This window comes from Triturus cristatus, chromosome 4_2, assembly GCF_964204655.1.
Source record: "Triturus cristatus chromosome 4_2, aTriCri1.1, whole genome shotgun sequence".
NCBI lineage: Eukaryota > Metazoa > Chordata > Amphibia > Caudata > Salamandridae > Triturus > Triturus cristatus.
In genome coordinates this window covers 484,413,789-484,436,340 of record NC_140586.1, presented here as the reverse complement: position 1 = coordinate 484,436,340, position 22,552 = coordinate 484,413,789, and the positions used below count along the sequence as shown (strand labels likewise).

The following is a 22,552-nucleotide window of genomic DNA, read 5'->3' as shown; positions in this document are numbered from 1 at the left end:
GGAAAATATGCCACAGCCAATAGAAATGGAGGAAAAGCAAGTAGCATGCACAGGAACGAATGAGAAGCCAGGAAAGAGAGGAGGCGGGATGCAAGTCCCTTTTAAGTTTCTATTAAAAACACTAGGGGCCATATGTAGGTGGGCTAATACCGGTCGGTAACGGCCGAAAATCGGTAAATTTTCCGTTACCGACCGGTATTTAGCCCTTTGAGATGTAGGAGGCTGGATTGAAGGATTCGGTAATTTACCGATTCGGTATTTTAAGAAATCGGTAAAATACCCAATCGCTAAATTACAGAATCCTTAAATCCTATTTAGGGAGCACTCAAGTGAGTGCATTTTTAGGTTAAGGATTCGTTATTTACCACCAGCTACAAGTTGATGGTAAATACCGAATACCTTTTCAAATGCAATTTTGTGCTTTTTTAAAAGTACCATGTGGCAGACATACATGCCCTTAGGGCATGTATGTGCGCCACATGTGCACACATGCACGATTCAGGGGTGCAACAGGGTGTCAATGTGACACCCTGCCACCCTTGAATATGCTCCCCCTATTACCGATTTGGTATTTACCGAATCGGTAATAGTGAATGGCTTCCCATTCATTCCTATGGGCCCTCAGGGCCAGAGGAATGAATGGGAAGGTATGCCTTATTACCGATTCGGTAAATACCGAATGGGTAATAACGAATATTACCGAATCGGTGAAATTTACCGATTTTTTTTTTACCTACATTCTATTTACCGATTCTTAAATACCGAATCGGTAAAATTCGGTATTTAGGAATCGGTATATAGAAATTACCTACATATGGCCCTATATTTCTCAAGCACAGTGCAAGCGCTATGCAGGAAAAACCTAAAAAGCACCTGCTACAGAGTTCCTTGTATGTCCACCTTTCAGGTAGCAATAAAAATGTCAAGATAACTCTGGTGAGTAATGTTCCTACTGGAAAGAGAGAGACATAAAATGTATGTGAGAGAGGGGCTATAGAGAGCTGAGGGGCACGTTTGCCAGGTGGTAGTGAGGGAATCCGAGAAGGAGGTCGGCGGGGGGGGTAAGGGGGGAGGGTGTTGCCAAAAAACATTGCTACACTGGTCGCCACCAGCAGTAATTCTCACATGTAAATGACAGTGTAAGTTATTGCTTAGTTGGCTTATCCTTGTGAATGCTGATGTGGCTCAATAACATTAAACGAAAAATGTGTATATGAAAACTTCTTTTCCTGATGCTGAAAATTTATCTTTTATTTTTAATGTGTGGTATCGCTGAGGTTTCAATTGGGGCCAATTCCATGTCTGATTGTGAGTGCAACCACTGACTAAGTGTTTCTCATCTAGCTCGATTGCATGTAATATTATTTCATGTGATTCTCCTGAAAACCTGTCATGGCTCTGGTCCTCATGTGCATACACTGGATTAACCAGTCTATTGAGTATCATATTGCAATACAAGCAAGAACATTAGCATACAATATATCTTGTGATTTTCATCTTTCTCTGCTAATTCACTTTTCATTCACTTTAGGGTCTCGTAAACGGACTCATGTTTTACAGACCAGATGACCCGGTGGAATATTTAGAAAATTGTCTACAAAAAGTCAAGGAACTAGGTGGTTCGGAGAAGGTTAGATGGGACACCTTCATAGGCCAAGAAAAAAGAGGTTTGCCACCACTCAATGGAGGACAAGCAAGAAGATCCTTCTTCAGAAATGGTAATTTTAAATAATGTCGTTTGTATCAGTTTCAGTATTCTTGACAACCACAATGTCTGTTTTTAATGTGCCCTTCCTATTGCGTTTATTTCCATCTTCACGATCTACCATCTATGTGATAACATCCAAAAATATCACTTTCTGGGATCTCGTTATTTAGTATGCTTATTCGAATAAGCTATATTTGAAAAGAAACAAGGGAACCCAAACAAGGTAATGAAGGACCTTGGGTAATAGTAATTTACAAAAAACAGTGGTCCTTAGAACAATGGGGATACAGATGGAATAAATATAGTCCAGAATCGATACTATATTGGGGGTTGTCCAGCCGGACAAACCTTTTTAATTCTTTGATGAAACATTCTCATATAAGACATCATACTTTTTGTGGGACACAGTCCTGTATCCTTCAGGGAGAAATGACATGATGTTGTATCTAACTCTTATTCAGTGTTTGCAGATCTCAGTGAATCTGGAATATGTTGCTTTTCTCAGTTTTTAATTGGTATTTTGAGTAAGCATTATCCAAATTTTCCAATTGAGTGATTAAAGGCCTGAAGGACAAACGAAAACAAAGTCCTAATATGGGACCAAGCGATGGTGACAGGTGCAAACGAAAATGTAACGGAAAAAAAACTGATTTAGAAGTGTGAGGAGTTCACAATAAACGCTATACTTACCAAGCATTGTTTGTTCAACACAGTTGTAGTTCGAAGACACAACAGGACACTGAGACATGCACAGATATTGAGCTCTTTTGCCTGCCTAATAGCAAGTAACTTTGTCCGTTTTACCTGCCCGGGCCAAGTGCACACATTATGCACAAACACGAGAGAGGTCTCTAGAAATGGTTGCCGTACACATAATAGTGTGCGTGAGCACAAAGAAGGTTCTGACACCACAGCACCAATCTGCAAATTTTGGGCACAATAGACCAAAGCATCCACGCAAACAGGAGCCACTGCATACACGTCACTCTTAACCAGAACCTGGGCTAAGCAATTATGATTCTTCTGCAACTGTCTGTGAGGCCATTGCAACATGTGCTGTGTTCGCTAGTGCGGACTTGCACCTACAGATCAAAGTTTCTTCAAATGTAACAAAACCGTTCATGCATCATTGCCTATAATGGTGCTTTGTATACTGAAGTAACCCATGCTACAGACAACGAAAGGAAGAAAGCTGTCTACGGGGAGAATTAATAATGTTGACTTCCCTGTTTATTCATCATTTCATACACCGTCTTTCACCAAAAGATTTTACCTGCTTTTAGCAGCTTAAATCCTAGGATAATATACATCAGGTCAGCTGTCTTCCTACAGACCTTGCAATTCTGACGGGGGCGGGAATTCCTGTCACCAGAACAAGTGGAAATACAAAGGTACGTATAATCGAGGTCCAAAAAAGCGATTATCAAAGCAGGGCTTAAAGTTGAGTACTTCGTTCTAAAGCTTTACGCATATATTTGAAGTTGATTTAAGTCTTGCGGTAATTCACGAGTAAGGGCTTCCCATGAAAATCTATTCAGTTGTAAATGTCCACACTATTTCATATATATTTACAGCCATTATCACATTTACAAATTTAGGCACAGAAAGATTAAGTGCTTTTAACCTGAATAACATGATATTCACTTACTTGCTAAAGCCTCGTTGTGAACCCAGGTTCCCAGGTTTCAAGCAGGCATCTTAACCAACAGACCATGCTGAGGCTGAGGTTGTCTGGCTCTTTGTCTCATGTCCATCTAATTCCCCATTGTGGTTGATAAGTACCTGGACTAGTAGATAATGGTTTAAAAGACGATTGTTCCCTGTTAATTGAAGCTTCGTCTGATCTATTTATGCACTCTTCTAGTATCTCTGAGCCTACATTATGCTCTATATAGCTGTATAATAAAAAGTGACACTTCAACAGGCATCTACAGCGATAGAAAGTTTCTGTGCTGCCACAGATTGGTATAGTCACTAGTAGCACAATTATTTAAAGTTGGTGTAAGTAAATATGTTGAGTTGTACATAATTATATTAAGGTCAGGAATATTGGACTGTACAATATCGGTTTCCAATGTTTTACGAGTGATTGAAGATTTACTGTTCTATCTTCACATCTACTTACCTTGGCGATGGTTGTGACATTACAACGCATGCCTTTACCATGCAATGACTTTACAATGCCTTTACCACGCATGTCTTTACCATGCAAATACCTTTACCACCCAATACCCTTGCCCACCTCTAAACCCTAAAAACACCCTTACCATCCAGTACCGTTATCCATCCCCATGCCCGCAAAACACCTCTAGCACCCAATACCTTTATCCACCCCTAAACCCTAAATTCACCCTTACTGCCCGATATCCTTACCCACCCCTAAACCCTGCATTTTAAATCCACATAACCAAATACACCTGATATAAATAAAAACACACACTTACTTTATGTACATAAACTCACACACTTACCTTAAATATACTTACCAGGGAAAGCTTTAGGAAAGTGCTAGAGGTGCAACCGACTGAGCGCTGACCAGGAAGGGGGGGGGGGGCACTGACCTCAGAGGCACTGTGTTTAGCAATAACTTAGGATTTAAAAGCACCTTCTGCAGAGTTCCATGTGTGTCCAGCTTTCAGGCAGCTATAAAAATGTCAAGGTAACTCTTGGGATTAATGTTCCTGTTACAGAGAAAGGTCAGAGTTTTGTTTAGTGGCGGTATTGACTTGCCATAAAGTAGCGCAGAGGGTTTCTATGCCTGCTGCAAAGAACGTGTTCCGTGCAGATCACAGATTTGTGTTTTATGTGGATAGCTGAGTAGATTAGAAAATCCAGCTTTTACCAGTGATTTAAAACAAATGAAATGTATGTGAGAGAGGGGCTACGGAGAGATGAGCGGCACTTTTGCTGGGTGGTAGTGAGGGAATATATATCTCAGCACTTTGCTTTCCTGGACAAAAGAGCACTTTAGAATAATAATGTCATTAACAGTGTCTTGAACTTTGAAAAATCAGAACAAGTACGGATGTAGAGAAGCAGTTTGTTCTAATGGAATGGGACCAAGTAAGAGAAGGATCTCCTACCAAATCTAGAGGTGTGTATATGGGGAATACTAAGAAGAGCTTTATAAGTGGCCCTGAGCAGTCTGGTGGGATGGTAGTAAAAGAGTCAAAAGTGTAAATAGATAGGAAGGGCCTTGTTTAGTACCTTGTAGATTAGGCAGCATAGCTTAAACACTGTCTGTTTCCTTATAAGAAGCCAATGCAAGGCTTTTAGGATCAGGGCAACAAAAGAGCATGGGGGAAGATTACAAATTAACCGTGCAGCTGTGTTCTGGACAACTTGCAGTTTGGACAGCAAGGTGTCATTTGCTGCCACTAACAGCTCATTCCCATAGCCTAAGCGACTAGTGATCAGTGCTTGGACTAGAGTCTTTCTGGATTTGGAAGTAAGCCATTCAAAACCTCTCTTTAAAAGCTTTATTGTGGCAAAGCAGGTGCCACAGGTTTTTTTGACTTTGTCTTTCATGGTTAATGCTTGGTCGATCTTTATACCAAGGCTTCCACCACCTGTTTGGGGGAGGGAGCTGGACCCAATTCTGTTGGCCACCAATCGGTTGACCAAAGCTCCTGTGCTCTGCCAAATAACAAAATCTCAGTTTTCTCGCTTTTTAATTGGAGACAACTGTTAGTCATCCATTCAGCAATGTCCCTCATTCAGTTTGCAATCTGAGATTTCACTTTTACTCCATCTGGCCCAAAGGATATGAGAAGTTGGGTGTCATCAGCATGGGATATGACCACAAATCCACATGCTCTCACAATCTGTGCCATACATAAATGTTTAACAGTGTTGGACTCAGTCAAGGACCCTGTGGGACTCCTTTATTGCTAGATATTGTTCTAGATTTAAAGGAGTCAAGGCAGATGGTTAGGGTTTGACAAGGAAGTCAATGAGCCAATCTAGTGCACTGTCATATTCTCCTGCCTTGTAGAGTCTGCCGATTAAGATGGAGTGTCAGTTCGTATTGAAGACTCCGGATAGGACCAGTAATACCAACATGACCAGGGTACCTGCATCTAGTGAAAGTCTGATGATGTCAGTGACTGCCACCAGTGCGGTCTCAGTGTTATGTAGTGAGGGGTCTAAGATCTTATATTCTTCTAGGTAAGTTGCCAGTTGTTACTTAATAAGGCTTTCTAGAATATTTCACAGTAGAGGGAGCAGTGAGATCAGCTGGTAGTTGGACAGGACCTTAGGGTTGGCAGAGAGTTTCTTGAGAATAGGGGACACTTGGGCACACTTCCATTCAGTTGGGAATTTGGCTGAAGTTAAGCAAAGATTGTAAAGTGCATTTACTGATGATGCAATGGAGTTGGCTTAGCAGGAGGTTACCCTGGGGGGGCAGAGGTCTAAAGAGGAGCCTGATTTGGCTTATTCTGCACCTGCTCTAAAGAGCATAACTCGAAATGACCTAAGCTAGTGATTGATTTCGGGGGGAGGCTGACTAAAATAGAGTTCCAGTTCCGGCAGTTCCCAGATCATTGCAAAGTTCTTATAGAGGATATATATTTTTCCTCAAAAAAGTCAGCCAGTGAATCACAAAGTTTTTGAGAGGCTGGAATAGTACAAGTTCAAGCTTGAGGTTTTACAAAGTGATTTAAGGCTTTGTATAATTCCTTTGCAGAATTTTCAGCTTGGTCGATAGCTGAAGTAATGTGGGATTTGTGAGCTTCTTTAAGCTGATTGTGGTAACTATTCAGCAGTGATCTAAATGCTTCTTTATCCACTGGGGATTTGGTTAAGCACCACCTATGTTTGAGCCATTTGTGTTTTGACTTTTCCATGCACAAATGATCAGTATAGCAGGGCACTCGGCCCCTGAAGGAAGATGATGGAGATTTTTTAAAAGAGGCGATTCAATTAAACGTCAGTGTGAGAGAGTCTTGGTAGGTGTCCAAAGCAGTGTTGATATCAATTTGTGAGGGGATTGTGATAGGCCTGAAGAGCTCAGAAAGTGACCGTCTTCCAAGAGCATCTAAGTCTGCTTGCTTTTTTGCTGGGCTTGACAGATGCCTTATTACAAGGAATCAGAAATGTAATTACATAGTGGTCTGACCAAATGGTAGGAATAGGGGGCTCACTTGTGACTTCCAAAATGTTAGTACAGACAAGGTCAAGGGAATGCCCTTTCTTGTAAGTGGGTCGTGACACTAATTGTTTGAGCCCTGATGTTTCTATGTCTGCTAAGCGTTGGGTTGGTCCTACGTCCTAAGTATTTTCTTCATGGAAATTGCGATTCTCACCATGACTAGAGAATCTGGATTTCATTAAAGACACGGAGGCTAACATTATGCATATTTCTTTTAATGCAGTCTCCAAGCCGCATACATCATAAAGCAAAAGTTCCAGAACATTGACAATAATAAAAGGCATGAGACCATAGCAATCTGCCTCTTTTAAATGAAGTGTAGAGCAGGATAAGTTCCAGGAAAGGAGTAGATAACTTCAATAATCATCAGTGAAAGTAATGGAACAGTAGAGACGAACATCCGAGCGTCAAAAACTTGAAGATTAAGAAAGATTATCTGTAAAAAAGAGAGAGATGCAAGTAAACATGGAATAAAGAAGGATGAAGTGAGGAATCAAAAACAATTTTGGTTAGGCATAGATAAAACAAAGCACAGTCATCAAAACAATTCACAATACATTGATTGTAAAATATTACAAATGTATGTATATAAATAACATAAAAGTAAGAACTTAAGATACATTTTAAAGATAAAAGAATCAAAGGGAAGCGGAGGGGGGGATAATGTTAGCCTCCGTGTCTTTAATGAAATCCAGATTCCCTAGTCATGGTAATAGGAGAATCGCAATTTCATTACAAGACCGGAGGCTACCATTATGCATGTTGGTAGCTTTGTAAGACTACGTCAGACATATGAGAAATTGGTTTGCAATAATGGTGAGCAAAGGTACTAGCATTGGACCAATCGGCAGCTTTGAGAATATCGTCCAACTTACCTCCGGACCAGAAGGACTTACTGGCCATGGCACCTCGGATGGAATGGGGTTTGAATAAATCTAAATTTATACCTGCTAAGCTCATAGCAATTTTAACCCATCTAGCGATAGAAGCAGAGGAGATAGCTTTGTGAGGTTTAATGAAGGAGATAAGGAGCTGATTTACATCAGGGGGGCAAAGAGGGTTCATTCTGCGGTCATACTCTTTCAAACAATCTACAACACAAAGTTTTGGGCATGAGTCAAAACGCGGATAAAAAATAGAGTCAGACATTGTCTTGGTTCTTCTAAATATATCAAAATTGACACCAAACATGTTGTAGGATCTATTGGAGATTTCAAGGGCTTTAACATCCGAGACCCTACGGCAAGAAACTAGGCAAAGAAGGGTTGCGAGTTTAATAGAAAGATTCTTATTATTCAGGAGTGTATTATCAGGCCAGTTGGAGAAGAGATTGAGAATCAAATTCACATCCCATAGAGATTGATATCTAGGTTTAGGAGGTCTCCTAAGTCTAATACTTTTGAGAACTCTACAAATGATATTATTTTTACCAATGGTTTTACCATTAACGAGAGCGTGTCCAGCGGAGATAGCAGATCTATCACAATTGATAGATCTATAACTAAGCCCCCTTTCGAATTGTTCCACGAGGAAGTTAACTATGTCAACAATAGGTGCTTCCACGGAATCCAGGTTCCTCTCCAGGCACCAACGAACCCATAGTTTCCAGATGTTATTATACCGGTAGTGAGTACCGGGGGCCCAAGATTCTCCGAGGAGAGTAGAAGCTGTTGACGAAAGTCCTGTGAGATGGTTGGATCGCCTGACACTCTCCAGGCAAGAAGGTTCAGATTCCCGGAACGAACCAGGGGATGAATTCGACCGTCTACGTCTGTAAGGAGGTCCCCGAGGGGAGGAATTAGGAAGGGAAGGTCGTAGGCAAGCTCCAGAGTTGTGGGAAACCAGGCCTGGGAGGGCCAGAAGGGAGTAATTAGGACGATGGAGCAGCGTTCGTGTCTGATTTTCTGGAGTACTCTCTGAATCATGGAGAAGGGTGGGAAGGCATTACCGTTGGTCCCGATCCAGGGTTGAAGAAAGGCATTTACTGCTAGAGCACCCGGGTCTGGCATCCAGCTGTAGTAGTCCTTTAATTGGGAAGTTAGTCTGCTTGCAAAGAGATCTAATTCCAGGGGGCCCCAGGTGATGTTGAGGGAGTTGAAAACAGAGGGATTGAGTTTCCTATCGGTGTGGTCCAGGAGGAACCTTGAGTTCCAATCCGCCGAGGTGTTTGTCTTCCCTGGGAGGTATTCGGCTCTTAGTGATATCTTGTGTTCTAGACAAAACATCCAAAGTTTCTTGGCTAGGTTTGAAAGATCTACAGATTTCGTTCCGCCTAGGCGATTTATATATGCAACTGCGGACATATTGTCCATCTCTAGAATGACAGATCTCCCTTGAAGCGAATGTTTGAAGCTCATTAAGGCATAGAGTCCCGCGGTCAATTCTAGGAAGTTTATATGATGGGAAGATTCTTCCAGAGACCAGACTCCACCGGTGTTCTGATCTAAGAAACAGGCACCCCAGCCATGGAGACTCGCATCGGATTCTAAGACAAATTTGGGAGTTGAGCCAAATATTGCTTTCCCATTCCAAGCATCCAGGTTTTCTAACCACCAATTTAGTTCTAAAATCGCCTCTTGATCTAGGGAGACGCGATCCCCGTATCAGAGGCCCGAATGAAGGGCTTTCAACTTTATTCTCTGAAGAGCACGATAGTTTAATGGACCCGGAAAGATAGCTTGGATAGAAGAGGAGAGGAGACCGAGTAACCTGGCTAAATCTCTTAGGGATAAGAACTGTTGATTCAGAACATGTCTTATCTCTTTCTTTATTTTTGTTATTTTTTTCAGAGGAAGAAGTAGGAGACATTTCGTGGTGTCCACCGTGAAACCCAGGAATTCCAAGGATCTTGAGGGGGAGAGTATAGACTTTTCTTTGTTTATAATGAAACCCAGGTTTTCTAGTAGGTCTATTACAATCTTCAGATCTTGAATGATTTGAGACTGGTCCTGTGAAAGAATAAGAATATCGTCGAGGTAAATGATCATCCGAATACCCTTTTCCCTTAGTGAAGAGGCGACCGACCTCATCACCTTGGTAAAGCACCATGGTGCTGAAGATACACCGAAGGGGAGAGCTTGGAATTGAAAGAGATGGTTTTTCCACAGGAATTGTAGGAAGGGTTGATGACACTTGGCCATAGGGATGGTAAAGTAAGCATCTTTTAGATCTAATTTGACTAACCAATCTCCCTCTAGTAGTAGATCTCTGAGAAGGTGAATACCCTCCATCTTGAAATGCCTGTAGACAAGGTATTTGTTGAGTTCCCTTAAGTTTATGACAGGTCTCCATCCCTTGTCTTTTTTCTTCACAAGAAAGAGTGTGCTTATGAATCTTAACATTTCTAAGGGTACTTCTCTGATGGCGCCTTTCTGAAGCATTGAGGAGATCTCCTCTTCTATTATTTTTTCCTGATCTATGGTGGGAGGGATATCTCTCGGGAAAAAAGTTTGAGAAGGAATTTGTGTAAAGTCTATCATAAATCCCCTCACGGTATTTAAGACCCATGGGTCTTGGGGTATTAATTTCCAATTCTGAAGGAAGAATCTGAGTCTCCCTCCCACTTTGGTAGGAAGGGGAGCGGAAGGGGAAGAGTGTAAAATTATACTTACTTTGAGGGGTGCTGTCGTTGGAGGGACCGCGTGATCTGAAGCTTCTGGATCGGAATCCTCTTCCTCTTTGTGGAAAGAACTGAGGGATGTTAGAGGGTTGGTACCCTCTTCCTCCATATCCTCTGGATCTAGGGTAGGGCCTTCTGTTGAACCGGCCGGAAGGGAGGCCCCTTCTTCCGGCCCTTCCAAAAAGGTTGTTGGTATTAAAAACCCTTTTCATGTTTTGCTGGGCCTTATCTAAGGCTGTGAAAGTAGACACGTATTTGCCAGGAGTTTTTATAAGGTCTTCACCAAAAAGAAGCCCTCTAGGATTGAGGGAGGGGTCTTTATCAGCTAGGTCGCTTAGTTTAGGGGAGATCTTATTAAGGACTACTCTCCTTCTTTCTGAGTTAAGGCTGGCATTGGCGTTACCCAATAAAATCAAGGCTCTCTGGCTTAAGCCTCTGATTAACTCAGTATTAAGGGGGGTCCCATTAATGTGGCTGACTTCTGATATATCGATAATCCTAGCTAGTGGGCCAAGGATATCAAGGACCTTGTCTTGGCATCCCTTTAGGGATCTTTCCATCCCTTTCCTCGGGTCCCTTCCGAGTTTAAAAAGATATTTTATAAGTTCAGGGTCCAAGTTTGGAGTTTGGCAGGTTTTGTCATTTATTGCAGGTCTTGAGCATTCAGCTCTCAATAAGTTACGGGTATTTCTTTCTAAAGGGAATCTCAGCCATTTTTGAATGAACTTACTAACGTGTTCTTGGGGAAACCATTCAGAACTCCTAGGGTGTTTTAAGTTGAGGGAAGAAAACATCTCTTCACCAAGAGGGTCAATAATGTTGTCGTTAGAAGTAGAAGGTGTCTCCTCCTCAAAAGGTTGTGAATTGAACTCTTGGTCATCTTCGTCGAGGTCCAGGATATATTCATCTGGGGGGTCAGATGAATCGTTGTCAGTATCCTGAAATTCCTCATCTCGTAATTGGAGATCATTTTCATGAGCACTTCGATAGTTTGTGCCGCGAGGGACACCCTGATAATTTGTGCCGCTGAGGACACCTTTAAGATTTGTGCCGCTAAGGACACCCATTGAGTTTGAGGTGCGGTGACCTCCCGTAAAAGTTGAGGTGCTGAGACCTTCCATAGTGCTCTTGGGGGTTGCATGATCAATATTTTTATATTTCTTAAGTCTTTTCCCCCTTGATTCACTGAGATCTTCTTTAGGTAAGGTTAGATCGATCTCAGTAGTATCGTATTCATGAGATCTTTTAGAGATTATGGCTTTAGAAAGGGTTTGAAACATACAGGATTTCATTTCTTTGTGGATCATGCTTTTAATTTTGTCGTTGTCCACGACAGGTATGGAGTTACCTTCGTCAGATTCGACATCAGACATTATGTAGATGACCAGGAGTTTGATATTGTAAACCCCCCCCCATTTTTTTTTTTATATATATATTTTAATTATTTAATCTTACTATTTTATTAATTCTTAAAATTATTTATTTTCAATTTGGGTACTTAGGGTTTCATTAAGTGAAGAAACTAAAGGTATAATTAGATGTAATGAGGGTTTAAACGTAGGATGGTTGAAAATGGTAAAAGAATGAGCTGAAAAAGATCCTAAAATGAGTGGAGAGGTTTGAAATAATTGCACGGGAACAGTTGAAGGAGTCGTCCGATTTGCGACGGCTCAACTGACAGAAGCTTGTCTGCTCGAGATACAGATGGAGAGGGGAAGTGGAATGCACCTTAAGGGAGCCACTGCGCAACGCGAGTGTTGCTAAGGTGCATTCTTCTAACCGGCGTTGTCCCGTGTTGGGGAGAAAGGCAAGGGGTCGGAAGATATAGAGCTAGGGGGAGAGCCACGGTTGGTGCGAGGCTCTTCCCCGGGAAAATACAGTAAGTAAAGGACGCAAATTATATTATATATTTTACGAAGGAAGAAAGAGGGGTAAATTGGTTATTAGCCGATCTCCGTAAATTGGAGATCGGTTGAGGGAATGAAATTGAGGTAGGGGGGTTGTGGCCCGAGAGGAGGAGAGAGACAGTAAACGAGGGATAGGTGGAATACAGTATACGATATACAAAATAGGGTAGTAAGAGGAAACACGCTTATAATATAGTGAAAAGATTTAAATAATAAGTAGTATTAAACAGTAACAAGTAAATGGTAATAGAGAGATAATGAAAAGGACTTATCTGTTTGGAGCCGCATTTAAAAGAGGCAGATTGCTATGGTCTCATGCCTTTTATTATTGTCAACGTTCTGGAACTTTTGCTTTATGATGTATGCGGCTTGGAGACTGCATTAAAAGAAATATGCATAATGGTAGCCTCCGGTCTTGTAATGAAATTGAGGTCAACCAGGAATAAAAACATTTTGGCAGCCTGGACGTGAGGTTTGATATGGTCAATTAATGTCTGGCCAAAGTTTTTTATCTTGCACCAGGTGGACAGTAAACCAATGCTCCCCTCCAACAGTCGTCACTGAGATTTGAATTTTAAAAACGCACATCTCAACCCAATCGGAGAGTAGAGTGTCTACTACCTCGACTTGGAGAGTATCATGGAAGGCGATGGCCACACCTCCTCCTCGAGGTTTCCACTCTCTTTTGAGTTTGCCCACAGAGTAGTGTTCTGGTATTGCTATTGAGATACAAGGGAGTGCTGCAGCATTTGGCCAGGTTTCAGTGACAAAACAAAAATTGGTGGAAAGGGCAGCAATGAGATCCCATATTTCAGTTGAATGGTTGACCATGGAAGTGACATTGCAGTAAAGTCCGTCTATTTCCTGAGAGACATATTTGCGAGTGAAGGAGGAGATGCTAGTAACCTCATAGAGAGCCTCAGAATGTGTCCTTATAACTAATTTGTTGGAGGCGGGAGCCTGCATCTCCCTAGCCCCAATTATTGGCGAAGTGACAGAGCAGGATAATCTGCACTCCTTGCAGGCATAGGTCCCTCTAGAGTGGAGAAAAGATGACTACAACATCAAAAAGGGCTTTTGGTGTTAATGAGGTTTGTATGTATTTGATGCAACTCTGAAAAAAAGTACTTCAGTGCGGTGTGGTTTGCCATGATGCTGAGGTGCCTGAAATAAAATAAAGATGCAGGGAGCCCTGGCATTGTCCAGGCTCAAACAGACTTGTTTTTTAAATGTTTCAAGTGTGTTGGCATCAACCACTGCACATCCTTGCCCTGCAGCAGCTTAAATAAGGATTTACATGACAGGCATTCAGCTTCTAGATCACTGACCTGCCCAAAATGGCAGCTGTCTAGTGGCCTACAGGAAGTGTAACCAAATATTCCTCCTAGATCTCTCCGCAACAAGGCTGGCTTTAGCTCTGGTGGCGCCAAGTGTGACAATGTTTGTTGGCACCCCCCCAGTGACCACCTCAGCCACGGCTTCCCTCACAACCATCCTTTCACAGTACCCCTCAAGTCTCCATAACCAATCTCACCATGGTTTGGGGGGTATAATAATAAGAATTGATTTCTACCCAAATTAACCCATCTTGCAACTTTAGGATAATAACAGACAGGGGAAAAACCATAACGCTCCAGCCTATACCTTGCAGTTTTCATGCAGCTCTTTGATAACAGTTAATTGCTCACTGTTCTACATTTGGATTTTAACTTATAAAGTGCAAGTAACAATAGTATCTCTCTTAGAAAAGCAGTAACCCACTGACCTCTTTATATTATATGCAATTTGTGATCTGCATGGTACACATTCTTGGCAGCAGGCATATTAACTCTCTGTGCTACCTTACCATAAGTAAAAATGTCCACCAGACAAAACCCCGCTTTCACTCTCTCTCCAGGAAGAACATTAACCATCAAAGTTATTTTGACATTTTTACTGTTGGCTGTAAATTGCTCGAGACAAAGAACGTAGCAGCAGGTGCTTTAAAACTATAATATACAGTGCCCCCACCCGAAGTCAGCAACCGGTGCAGTGGCACCAGTCGCAACAATCGGTCAAATGTTGCTGCAGGCTGGATAGCGTTGAGTTGAAGTTACCTCAAATCTGAATATATGCCACAAGTTAAATAGTGTGCAGAAACAAGAAAATTGAAAGTGCAATAGCTCTTGCCTGAGGTGCTGCGCGTCCTTACCCTGCCACAGCTTAAATAAGGATTTCCGTGACAGTCATTCACCGTCTAGTCCACTGACCTGCCCAAAAGGGCAGCAGTCTAGTGGCTGACAGGAAGTGTTAGCAGATACTCCTCTTTCCTTTGGCTGAGGAAGAGGTCCCGGAGGTGCCAATAAAGATTGCCGCACCAGGCACCTACAGTGCTAAAGCCGGCCCTAATACTAACCTTTCATTGGAAAGGTATATGTGTGGTAAATGCATGTGTCGTAAAGGCATTGCATGGTAAAGACTTACCATTGTAAAAACAGTGTTGTGAAGACAGTCTCTCCTTGGCAATAGGTTGATAATCAATACTCTAAAGTTAATAATGTAAGGGAAGATCAGTAGAGAACCTCGATATTGTGGTCGAACACCATGGATGTTTTTTGTTTTACGATGTTAAAAGCAAGATGTTTCGAAACTTCACGGATCTTGTTTGTTGTCATTTGTATTCCACACTTATGTTGACTGTCGAGAGAACATCTCAATGATTCCAGACAATTGCATATGCATATAGCTATTGGAGTGATCCATTTAAAGTAACATTAATCCACATGAGTGCTTTAGAGACACTCATCAATTTGGTATTGATGACTAATCTGTTCAAAGCACATTCTATTAAATTGGTTTTCAATTTGACTTAATTCAGTCACTGTGACATTGGCAAAAATAAGTCATTCAACCAGATCTTCGATGCCAGGTCCTAGCTCTTGATGAGTCCCATGCCCTGCCACTCATATTCGTATATACCACACCAGTGTCACATCTTGGAATGACATTAATTTGTGTCCAATGATTTCTCATAATGAAGAGAATTTGGATACTCCACTTTAAAATTCTAAACTGTTATGCCAGTAATGTGGCTCAGTGAGTTAACTGGTTACTGTTGAGATCTTTGTGTAAAATACAGATCACAGGCACAAATTCTGGATAAGTAGCATGCCTATTAGAATCTCAAATCCTGGCAGGACAAGCTTGACCTTACATCCTTTGAAAGTCGATAGTTGAGCAACATTGTATTTGATAACATTAACACCTGTTATGTTCAGCGCTTCCAAACGGAAGTAGCAATTGTGGTATAAAAACTCAAATTATGATTAGGATGACATTCCCCCCCCTACAAAGTTATCTTCATCGTACATACAACTGTGGTATTTGGTGTCAACATAATAGCTACTTCTATCGTGTCTTACAATGAGGTATTTTGATCATCTTTCTCGGTAAATGTCTGTCCAAGGCTTTCTAGGTATGCAAATGTGTTGTGGTGTATTTGGTGCGTTGTGTGTGGGTGTGAGTGTGTCTGTACCATGGGGTTAGGATCTGTGGACATAGGTAAATTTTAGTGTTTCTCTTCCACGTTCTCTTCGGTTCATTGCAACCATTCTATGCTCATGCTTTACATACAGTTGATACACCAGCCTGACCTTATTTTCTGTTAACATGGCGCTGTATTTTTATGTAGTTACATACTCACGTTGATTCTAATTGCCTGATGTGGGTCCATGGTCTTTATAACATGATGATTATCTGGTTGTTCCCATTTTAAGACTTGTCTGCAATTGCCTTGAACAACTTCTGGTTTGCACTAGTTTTTCCTTTCTTCACCTAATTAAGTTAAAACAAATGTACTTCCGAGCCTGCGTGTTCAATGGGCCTGCTTCCTTCACTTTGCCAACAATGTCTAATCAGATTGTTGTTTTTGCCTCCTTGGGAATCTTTTACATGCAGGAGCCAAACAATCTTTCCTCATTTGTCCTTGCTTTCCCAATGCTCAAATCAGACTCTTGGTTGCTGAACCCCCTTCTTCTAATCCTGTCCTCCACATGAATACCCATGAAGATCTTGGTCTTTTCCATGTTGGTGTTTGTTGTTAAATTATTTTTACCGGAGCAGTTTGGCCTTTGCTTTCTCTTGTTATGTTTTAGTTCTCGGACACCTGAGCGCACAGTCAGACTAGTTTTAAAGTTTGTGATCCCTAGTGTTGCCTTCGCAATTCATTGTACTATGTGTGTGTTACAATACTTTTTATCGAGAAACTGCAAGGTGTGAATGTATTGCCGTTCCTGCACACGATGAACAAACAATTATATTTCTGACTTGCGACTATTGGCTGTTTTTCCACTGTACTATACACGAAATGCTAAGTAACAAGTTATTTGTAAAATTTAAATATAAACAACTCCACACTGGTATTTCATCTGCTAAAACTGTTAAAATTGAATTGCTTTTATTTTATTCTAAATGTAGCTGATTTATGTTTTTTATTTATTTTTAACATTCCTGTGGCATGACCTAGCCCGAAATCCGCTACTTAATTCTAGTAACATTTAAAATAAATTAAAATTGTATTACAAAAAGGAAGAACTTCACAGAATGAAACAGAGATCTGAAAACTTGAAGAGCTGAAGAAGAAGCCTACTGTAACCTCATCTGAAAAGCGTTTTAAAAATATTCTTGAAAGTAAATTGAGCTGCAAATAATCTAACTGACAATAGAGAAGCATGGTAACACCAACGGCGGTTGGCTGGAGAGGAAAAAAGTAGCTTTTCTTAATTTGGCTATCATTAAGCTTTAAAATAACTTTGCTTTTCATATGAATTGCAGTTTCTGAAATGAAGATGTTCTTTCAGATGGTCTCGCTAATGGAATACTAAATGTTATACATGCCTTCAACAAAATCTGAAAAGTTAAATTAAACCAGCGCAAGGAAAAATTTGTGTTTGATGGAATAACAATTTCTTCCCACTGATCAGAAAAGCTTCTAGGAGAAGGATGGCTTTTGAAGGTTGAATGCACTAAAGAATGAAGAGCATTTCAAAAAGGTGACAATTTCAGCCATGAAGTGAGAAAGAAAGGGTGCTGGAGCTTGGGTAAAAACATCTTATGAAATTAGAACAGATTAAAGTGAAGTAAAATTTGAACTGCAACGTGTGATCTTGACCTTCAGACCTGGTAGTAGTGATCTGTAAGTAGCATTTTGTCTGCTATGTGCTTGTTATAGGTCCAACAAGGCCTGCTCTTTACATGTTATCAATTTGTGCGTCTATCTCCAAAAACCTACTTTTGTAACTATATATCATTATTCATATCTTCCTGCACAACTGCAAACCTAATTCCAGGAAAAAGGGTGCTATGAGCATCTCTTTTCCATGTCTATTTCAAAACTGATGAACTATGGTCACTTCCTAAGGAACTGAACTGTGTGTATATATTTACTACAATTAAAGTACTGAACTTAAGATCCTTTAAGGATTCTCTATTGGACTAGTGTTTATGTGATTTCTGAATCTGAGTGCCCAATTTAGGAGTGGACTCCAATGTTAAAATATATAATGTTCTTGGAAGAGTCTCCCACACCTCATTGTTTCGTCTTCATGAGAAGCAAAACCTATGTTCCCAGTTTACATATCATCCATGACTGGCATCTGATGGCATTGAGATTCTGTCTTATTTTCTTCCCATTAATGTTGCCCAACAACTTCCTATTTTACCTCACCACATTAAGTACAACTTGCCAAGTCAATTAAAATGTTTGAGAAGTATATGTATGTGTGTGTGCATATATTTGTATGTATATATATACATATATATATACACACATATATATATTTATATATATATTTTTTAAACCAAAGGTTACATGGACGTTATAGCTTGGATGACATTTCACTCATACAAAACCATAGAAATTCAGCTGTTATAGTTACCCGAGTTAACTATAACTTGCACCCCCGCAATGCACTGTTTATGACCTCACATATTACATCACTTATGACATGGTCAGTGACATCACTGATGACATCTCAAATTACATCACTGATGACATTAGTGATGACATCATCCAGGGACTGAGTGTTTTCAAATCGTTTATGAGTGTTAAATTTATATATACCAAGGTCTATTTGTGAATCAGTGGGTGTATGAGTGACTATATGGATGACTGAGTGGGTGCTTGACTGAATGTTTAGCTGAGTGATTAAGTGTCTCCATGAATGTTTGGATGAGTGACTGGTTGTGTGAATGTGTGTATCTGTCTGCCAGTACATCTCTAAGTGGGTGTATTAGTGTGTTAGTGGTTATATGAATAGCTATAAGGGTGATTTATTGGTTCTCTGACTACCTCTATGGTTGTCTTGTTCTCTATGAGTGTGACTACCTGTATGGATGAGTGAATGGGTGAGTCAGTGGCCCTATAGGGTACTGTGTGTGTGTCTGAGAAGCTGTATGGGTGAGTGTCTGTATAGCTGTGTTGGTAATTGAGTGCATGTGTCAGTATGGGTTAGTAACTGGGTATGTGAACCACAGTATAGGTGAGTGACGGGTTATGTGAGTGACTGTATGTGTCAGTGAGTGAATAAGAGACTGGCTATATGGTGCATGCTTCTGTAAGTTACCGTATAGGTAAATGAGTATGTGTTTCTATTTGTATGAGCAATTATGTGTATGTAATTGTTTGGATTAGTACATACCTGCATGATTAACTGTATGGGTGAGTGTGTAGGTGTGTGAGTAGTTCTATGGGTGATTCACTCAGTGTGTGAGTGCCTGTATGGGTATATGAGTGGATATGTCACTGACTGTATTGCTTAGTGAGCGGGTATGTGAGTGGCAGTATGGGTGAGCAAGTGGATGTGTGTGTAGATCTCTGAATTTGTGAGTGGGTGTGTAAGTACTTGTATGGCTCTGTCAATGGGTATGTGAAAGGTTGTGTGGGAGTGGCAGTGGGTGTATAAAAGTTCTTTAGGGATGTGATTGAGTGCATCAAAAATGATGTGGATGATGTCATCACTGAGGCCATCAGTGATGTCATTTGAAATGTCAGCAGTGATGTAATCAGTGATGTCACTGACCATGTCATGAGTGATGTAATATCATAAGCAGTGCATTGCGGGGGTGAAAGTTATAGTTAACTCTGGTAACTATAGCGGCTGATCTTCTATGGCTTTGTATGAGTGAAATGTTAGCCAAACTATAATGTCTCTGTAACCTTTGTTTTTCTCAGTGGATTTCAAAGGTTTTTTCAATGCTTATTCCTAACTATAACGTCCCTGTAACCTTTTTTTGTGAATTTCTAAGGTTTTTTAACTAGCAGTCATGTTTGCATAGTGGTGGAGAAAGGGGGCTGGGCCTCCAACCAGCTTTCAGGAATTCTGCTGCATAGAACTTACAGGAGGTACCAGGAGGGCTTCTTGGCCCCCAAGGTCCCTCTGGAGCCAAGGGGACTTTATCCCCCAACTAGTATTGCACCAGGAGGCATGATTGCAGAGTGGTGGAGAAAGGGGGCATGGCCTCTGACTACGTTTCAGTAATCCTTCTGTGTGGGACTTACTGGAGGTGACAGGAGGGGTAGTTGGCCCTCAAGGATGTCCGTGGGGGCCATCTACCCCTCCTATTACCTCCAGTAAGTCCCATACAGCAGGATTGCTGAGATCTGATAGCAGGGCATGCCCCCTTTCTCCACCATTCTGCAAATGTACCTCCTGATGCACTACCAGTAGGCGGATGAAGTCCCCTTGGCTATTACGGGTCCGTGGGGTGCACCTATCCCTCCTGTTACCTCCAGCAAGTCCCACATAGTGGGTTTGCTGAGAGGTTCTTGGTGGCCATGCCCTCTTTCTCCTCCACTGTGCAAACACACCTCCATGTGCACTACTATTTGGGGGATGACGTCTCCTTGGCTCTTGGGCGTCCTAGGGGGCCAACTAGCCCTCCTATTACCTCCAGTAAGGCCCACACAGCTGGATTGCAGAGAGTTGGTTAGAGGCCACACCCGCTTTCTACACCACTCTGTGAAAGCGCCTTCTGGTGCTCTGCTGCTTGGGGGATGAAGTCCTCTTTAGTCCTTAGGATCTCAGGAGGCAAGATGACTTCATCCCTTCACCAGCAGTGTGCCGAGAGGCACATTTGCAGAGTGGTAGAGAAAGGGGCCTGACCACCTCTCAGCAATCCCACTGCGTGGGACTTACTGGAGGTAACAGGTGGGCTAGTTGGCCCATAAGGACTTTCAGCAGCCAAGATGACTTCCTCCCCCAAATAGAAGTGTGCAGGGAGGTGCGTTTGCACATTGGAGGGGAAAGAAGGCGTGGCCACCTAGAACCTCTCCGCAAACCCACTGTGTGGGTAACAGGAGGCATATTTCAGACTCAGGGACCCCATCCCAGGGACAAGGCCTTTTCCTGTTTTAAAAAAAAATTACAAATAAAGAAAGGGAGGCCATGTGGCTCCCCTTCTCTGGGCCAGTTTTGGCTTTGGGGACCCCATTCCCCGGGCCCATTTCTAGAAAGCCTCAAGCAAAAGGGAGGGGGCCGTGCGGCCCCCTGCTGAGGCCAATTTTGGCCCTGAAGACCTCATCTTCTGGGGCCAGTCCAGATCTATTTTTTAAATGGGTAGGGGGCCTGTGCGGCCCTTCTACCTGGGCCGATATTGCCCTGGGGACCCCATCCCCAGAGGAAAGGCCTGGTCATTGGGGACTGTGAGGGGAGCTTCAAGGCCCTGCGGTCCCTGCCAGCAGACCACCTCCTGCGTGAGCCAGCATTGCTTTTGGGCAGAGGGAGCTGCTAACATGAAGCTCCCTCTGCCCAAAAGCAATTCTGTTCTGCTTAATGGAAGTGAGAGTATTTTTCATGAAGCAGTGAAGCAGAACCAAGTTTGATATGGCTGCTCACGCCAAGCCACAGCAAACTGCAGTGTTCCGGGGTGGGCACCTCTGGACATTGCTGGAGCCAGCCCTGGGGACTGGCGGTCCCCAGGGACATGGAGGACTCCTGGAGGGGGGCTGCGTGGTCCCCCTCCCATCTACTCTGTAGCCCTAGGGAGGTGGTGGTTCCAGGGGCTGGAGGTCCTCAACAGACCCCGCCTTTACTTAATTTTTGCCCCAGGGAGGTGGTGGTCCCCGGGGCAGCAGGGAGGGCTGCATTGCCCCCGCATTTTAATATATTAGCCCCAGGGAAATGGTGATCCCCGGGATTGTGGGGCCCGCATGGCCCCCACATTATTAATTCAAATTGCCCTTGGGATCTGCCCACCCAAGGGCCTACTTAAACAAAGCACGGGAGTCTGCGCTTTAAAAAAAAATGCTTTTTGGGACCTCCTCAAGAGTCCCAGGGGTCAGAGTGTTTCTGCCTTGCCCCCTTTTCTTTTCTTTTCACGTTTTGTCTTGTGACTTGGTTAAACCGAGTCACAAGATGGCTGCCAACACTTCCTGGTTTGAAGTGTTGGCAGCCAATCAGATCTCAGGCACAAGATCTGGAGGTTTCATGGATCCACTACGCCCACAATTGTATATCTGAGAAATCTTTAAATGTCTCAGGAACTACTGTACAGATGTACACCATTTAACAAAAAGAGTGTTTTCTTAAAGAAGAGCTACCTTTCTACTAAATTTGGTGTACTTCCATTTACCAGTTTGGGCGGTAGCTGTGTCTAAAGTTCCCTATGGAAATTAACATGGAGAAAAAGCATTTTGGGACCCCCCCTTTTCCTCGGCCCCTGCTTGATGGATCACTCTGAACTTTTCAAGACTTTAGCTTTGTTTAAAAAAAGCCCATGGGCGGGCCAGGTCCTGGGGCACTATAAATTCATTAGTGGGGGCCCCCGCAGCCCTGGGGACTGCCACCTCCCCGGGGATGTTAAAAAATGTGTGGGGGTCCCAATCCCCCCACTCTACCCCAGGGACCGCCACTCCCCCAGGGCTTTTACAAATAACTGCGGGGGCATGTGGCCCCCCGCAGCCCCGGGGACCGCCACCTCCCTGGGGCTGTTAAAAAAAAAAGTGTGGGGGTCCCAATCCCCCCCACGCTGCCCCGGGGACCGCCACTTCCCTGGGGCTCTATTTTTAATAAAATAACCTGTTTGCGGGGGGCTCGAGCCCCCCACACGCCCCTGGGACCATCACCTCCCCGGGGCTTTGCAATGGTTGGGCCCCCCTTCTGGAGCCCTCCATGGGCCCTAGTTCCCAG

The 22,552-nt window shown here is 42.6% G+C and overlaps 1 protein-coding gene across 2 annotated transcripts in view; it reads left to right on the top strand.

Moving 5' to 3' along the window:
* The window catches only part of AK5 (adenylate kinase 5), a 2,642,541-nt gene that overhangs the window by 257,651 nt on the left and 2,362,338 nt on the right, over positions 1-22,552 (top strand). For both annotated transcript variants that reach the window (XM_085602038.1, XM_085602039.1), the window contains exon 2: positions 1,532-1,718. In XM_085602038.1, the coding sequence (XP_085458164.1) occupies positions 1,532-1,718 (187 nt within the window). The remainder of the gene's footprint in view (positions 1-1,531; positions 1,719-22,552) is intronic.